The following is a 5,557-nucleotide window of genomic DNA, read 5'->3' as shown; positions in this document are numbered from 1 at the left end:
GCATAAATTACACAACTAGGGATTTGGTTACTAGTTGAAATACATCGGTTCCCGGTTGGTAAACAGACTTCCTAGCACCTTCCGATAAATAAGTTTAATTACACATCAAAAAAATGTCGGTCCGTATAAATTTGGATCATCGCACTTTATAGTTGGATCGTCAAGATCGTCTCCACCGAAATCGACTGCGTGTTTCTCATCGCAATGTGATGTTGGTACACCCACAACGCTATCACTATATATATGTGCAGTAGATGTCTTGTTTGCGTTTGTGCATTTAGGTCTAGGTTATTCTCGGTGTTGTAAGAAAAAGTCAAAATCGTGCACGTACTCTCTCCTTCCATGAATACAAGACGACATGAATTTTCGTGTCAAACTTTGACTAAAGATTTAGTCAATCAAATATAAATTATATGGCATCCAAGAATATTTTATTGGAAAGCTCATTGAAATATGGTTTCTAAATAACACATAACTAATATTTGGTTGACCTAATTATTAGTCAAAGTTTGCCAAAAAAAAGTGGGCTTATATTTTAGGATGGAAAGAGTATGTAACTGAGTTTGAAATCCAATTTTGCTCGAGAATGTGGTTCAGTATTCCACCGGTAGAGGTGGCCAAAACCTTTTGTGCACAACATCGTTGCGTTTGTGCATTTACTACGTCTAGGTTATGGTCGGTGTCGAAATGTGCACGTACGGTTAAGAAGTGCATGGACTGTTAACAAGATGTAGTATTACTGTCACAGCTAGTGTGTAAGTACGTATGTATGATCCAAGTAAGTCGCACAGTTAATCTGCTGTTGCTGATCGTTGGCGGCAAAATCTTTAAAAGTTATCTACCGCACGTGCTGCTCCGTCGTTGGAGGAAGTCTCCGGGTCGGCGGCGGTGCCACCGGCGATGGCGTCGAGCCGCTCGAGGAGCTGCTGCGCCGTGGGCCGCGCCTTGGGGACCTCGGAGACGCAGGCGCACGCCAGCTCCAGCACCCTCTCCGCCTCCTCCCGGTGCTTCCCCGATGACACGCCGGTGTCGATGGCCTCGTGGCCCCTCCCCTCGCGCCGGAGCCGCACGGCCCACCCGGTGACGTCCCGCGCGCCGAGCCTTGCCGCCATGTCCACGGGCCGCCGCCCGGTGACCAGCTCCACCAGCACCACGCCCATGCTGTACACGTCGCCCCGGTACGTGGCGGCCGGCGAGCTGGCGTACTCCGGCGGGATGTACCCCAGCGTGCCGACCAGGTCAGTCGTGACGTGCGTGTCGTCGTTCCCGCGCGCGAGCCGCGCCAGCCCGAAGTCGGCGAGCCGCGCCTCCATGTCCGCGTCCAGCAGGATGTTGCTCGACTTCACGTCCCGGTGCATCACCCGCGGCGCGCCGTTGCTGCCGCCGTGCAGGTACGCCAGCCCGCGCGCCGCGTCGCGCGCCACCCGCAGCCGCGCCGGCCACGGGAGGACGTCGGTGCCGGCGCGCTCGTGGAGCCAGTGGTCGAGGCTGCCGTTGTCCATGAAGGGGTAGATGAGGAGGCGGACGTCCTTGCCGACGCGGCAGTATCCGCGGAGCGAGACGAGGTTGCGGTGGCGGACGCGGGAGAGCGCCTCCACCTCGGCGCGGAACTCGCGCTCCATCTGCTGGAAGTCCCCGGAGAGGCGCTTCACGGCGACGTCGCGGCCGTCGGCGAGCGTCGCGCGGTACACCATCCCGAACCCGCCGCACCCCACGATGCGCGAGTCGTCGAAGTCGCCCGTCCCCTTCACCACCTCGTCCAGCGTGATCACCGTCGTCCTCTCCGAGGCGGCGCTGTCGTCGTCGTCGTCGCTTGGGAAGAGGAGCACCAAGGTGGACGACCTAGTCGCGTCGAACGAAGAGTCGTCGCAGCTCTCGTCGCCGGCGGCCACCCTGCATGCGTTGTCCTCCTGCCGTCGCCTCGACCACGCTCGCCACGTTGCGGCGAGGCCCACGGCGAGCAGCAGCGCCGTGCCCACGCATATCGCCGCCACGACACCAGCGCTGACAGCGCTCCTCCTGCGGCCACTGCTCCCGCTCGCGCCGCCCGCGGTTTGATTCCGGTCGCACTTCCGCACGTGGATGCCGCACAGGAACGGGTTACCTGCGAAGTCCGCACGGGAGAAGGTGGAGAACTGGCCGCCGACGGGGACTTTGCCGGAGAGGTTGTTGTACGCGACGGCGAAGTGGGAAAGGAAGGTGAGCTGCGTCAGCGACGGCGGGATGGCGCCGGAGAGCGCGTTGTGTGACAAGTCGAGGGACTCGAGGCTTGTCATCCCCGACAGCTCTGGCGGGATGGACCTCGAGAAGCCGTTCCAGCTCAGGTCAACGATGTGCAACCTGGCCAGCGCACCCATCGCCGGCGGCACTCCGCCAGTGAGGTTGTTCCGCGCCAGCACCAGAGACGGCGGGAAGCTGCTCACCTGGTTGTACTGCCGCCCACTGGCCGACACGTTCCGCCGCATGAAGAACGGGAAGTCCTGCACCGTCGTGTCCTCGTCGTTGCCACTGCCTTTTGCAGCCAGCATCGCCGTCATCCGCGTGAAGCTCGCCGGTATCTCTCCCTGCAGTGAGTTGTTGGAGATGTCGATGTAGAAGAGGCGGTCGAGCTCGCCGAGGAACGGCGGGATCGGGCCGGCGAGTTTGTTCCACGAGATGTCTAGCACCTTGAGCTTGCTGAGCCCGGCGATCCACGCCGGGATGGCGCCGGTGAGCTCGCAGTTGGCGATGACGAGCACCTGGATGTTGGTGAACCCGTCGATCCCGGCCTCCGGCATCGCCTCGCCGCCGTGGAAATTCTTGGTGAGCACGAGGCTCGTCAGGTTCGGCAGGCGCTGCAGTATCATTAATGCCGACGTGACGTTGGAGAAGCCGTTGCCGGTGAGGGAGAGGAATGAGATGGAGCGGAACGCGGCGAAGGACGGCGGTATCTCGCCGGTGAGGCGGTTGCGGCCGAGGTTGAGCGCCGTCATGCCGGCGCATTCGGGGAGGCTGGCGGGGATGGGGCCGGTGAAGCGGTTGGCGCCGAGGTCGAGGTACACGAGGCGGTTCACGGCGCGGAAGTCAAGGCCGATGGCGTCGGTGAGCGTGTTGTTGCGGAGGTTTAGGACGCGGAGGTTGACGCAGAGCGAGAGCGTGGCGGGGAGGCTGCCGTTGAGCAGGTTGCTGGGCGCCGAGAGCTCCTGCAGCGTGCCGGCGAGCGCGTCGAACACCTCGGGCAGCGCGCCGGTGAAGGCGTTGAAGGAGAGGTCGAGCCGCACGAGGGCGGTGAGATTGCGGAACCCCGGGGAGATCCCGCCGGAGAGAGAGTTGGTGTGGAGCACGAGGATCCGCAGCGACGTGGCGGCGAAGAGGTCGTCGGGGAGGCCGCCGGTGATGCCGTTCCCGTCGAGCGAGAGCTCGGTGAGCGATCGGCATTGGGCGAACCCGGCTGGGAAGTCACCCGAGAGCCTGTTCATGGACAGCCGTAGGACCTGCAGCGCCGGCGACGAGGCGCACACCGCGGCGGCGTCGACGGGGCCGGAGAACCCGTTGCCTGACGCGTCGTACGCCGTGAGGTTCGCCGCGCCGGGGAGCACCGGCAGGGCACCGCTGAACGCGTTGTATGACACGTTGAACACGCGTATTGCCGGGAGCGAGATGGTAAGCGTGCCGGCGAGCGCGTTGGAGCTGACGTCGAGCGCCTCGAGGAAGCTGAGCCGGAGGATGCCTGCCGGCAGCGCGCCGCGGAGCGCGTTGCCTGAGAGGTTGAGCACGCGGAGGGCCGTCAGGTCGGTGAGCGACGCGGACACCTTCCCACGGAGCGTCCGGTTGGGCAGCACCACCCCGACGACGGACGCGCCGGAGCAGAGCACGCCGGGCCACGCGCAGCAGCCTTCATCGGGCGCGGCAGGCCAGCCGGCGACCGGAGCGTCGAGGCCAGCAGAGAAGCCTCTCAGCGCGTGGAGGTCGCTGGACCCGCAGGGAGGCGAGGACTGCGCCGCGCCGGTCCGGCACCGCGACAGCAGCAGGATCGCCGGCAGCAGCAGCAACCGCAGCGCTGCCACCAGTGCACTACCTCTGCTTCGGCCCATTGATCATAAGCATGGACGCATCAAGAATCCGAGCTTCTTGCAAGGAGAAAACCCGGAGGAGGGAGACGATGGTTGTTGTTAACTAAAAACTTGTTCGTCTGTCAGCTAGGTTTGACTCTTGGCTAAGTATGTTTAAGTTCTTATCGATCTTCTTCTCCATGAAAATCAAATGGTTGTCTTGGATGTATCAGGACTTATATCTGCGTATGTATACATATTGTTTTGGGTGATGTGTCATTTTCTTTCCATCTTTCTGATCACAATGGAGGAGGAGGTTTTAGTTTAATGGCAGGGTGAGGGTGACCTCGCCGGTGGCCGGTCAAGGAGGGGAAGCAGGTCAACGGTCGTACGATGGTGACACGTGGCAATCCAGCTGCAGGTATATTAGTGTAACCTTGGAGGCTAGAGGGCTAATATACTAGCCTAATGACCTAATTGGTCAGTATAATCAACAGCCTCAGAAGTCAGAATGACTTTCCAAACTGCTGAATTTCTGTCTGAGAAATATTATTATCAGCAGCAGGAGACAAGTTGAGAAGGAACGAGACAACGAGTACACGAGACAAGTCGCAGCCGTCTCCCTAACAAACTATCTGTGTATCTATGTGTAGAAAGAAATTACAAGTTGCAGTAGAAAATGCACTCTATTCTACCGACATAGAAAAAAAATACTCAAGTCTACGCCTTGATCATGCCTTCCTAAGCAAGCATATTAAAGGGAAAAACGGCCGGCGCAGATGACTTAGTGTTTAGATCAGCAGAAGCTTCCTCTGTCTGCATGTACATGCATGCACTTAGCTGCCAAAAAGTCAGATCAGATAGTATTATTATTTTCTTATTATAAGTTTTTTACCATCTCTAGCTTGTCATCAAATGTTACCAACCGATGTAATTGTCAGCGTCAGGTTCAGGTGAAACTGGGGACTGTTAGTCTAGGAATGAGCGGGGTTAGTAATTATTTACTACTAATTACATTCTGTCTTAGGACTTAGGCACACATATAAAAAATGAGAGGTTTGGGGTTAGTGGTTTTACCATTTACAAAGATTGGTAAACTTCACCGAGAATTAGTTAAGGATCGGTCTAGAACAATAGCACATCAACCACTTGCAGTTTGTTGCAGCCAAAACAAAAACAATTGGCAAGTTTACTTGCTGAAGAAAACAATTGACAAGTTGAACAATAATATGGAGGATGGTCAGAAATCCAAACCAAAAAGAATTGACCTGTCACTTCAACAAGTTCAGGTATGGACGGAAGGAAGGTCTCCTCATGAAGCAATCACCCAAGTAGGTTTTTGAGCAGCTTAAAGGCCTAAAACTATGGAGCTGTTGGCTGTTGCTAACTAAGAGAACTGACATAGGATTGTATTAAAAGGACTGTTGATGAAGCAACCAAGTAGGTTCCTGACAGCAATTCAAAGTCTAACTATAAGAACTGAGATACGACAGTACTATTTGTTTTGCATTATCAAATTGCTCTTC

The 5,557-nt window shown here is 57.0% G+C and overlaps 1 protein-coding gene across 1 annotated transcript; it reads right to left on the bottom strand.

The window, feature by feature from the left end:
* Positions 1 to 827: 827 nt before the first annotated feature.
* Positions 828 to 4,073, bottom strand: LOC124689543 (phytosulfokine receptor 1-like). The gene has a single exon (XM_047223058.1). The coding sequence runs from the start codon at positions 4,071 to 4,073 to the stop codon at positions 828 to 830; it is 3,246 nt and encodes a 1,081-aa protein (XP_047079014.1).
* Between the last annotated feature and the right edge of the window lie 1,484 nt (positions 4,074 to 5,557).

The sequence above is a fragment of the Lolium rigidum genome, chromosome 2 (assembly GCF_022539505.1).
Source record: "Lolium rigidum isolate FL_2022 chromosome 2, APGP_CSIRO_Lrig_0.1, whole genome shotgun sequence".
Lineage (NCBI taxonomy): Eukaryota > Viridiplantae > Streptophyta > Magnoliopsida > Poales > Poaceae > Lolium > Lolium rigidum.
The sequence above is the reverse complement of the archived record's forward strand: the minus strand, read 5'-3'. Positions and strand labels throughout refer to the sequence as shown.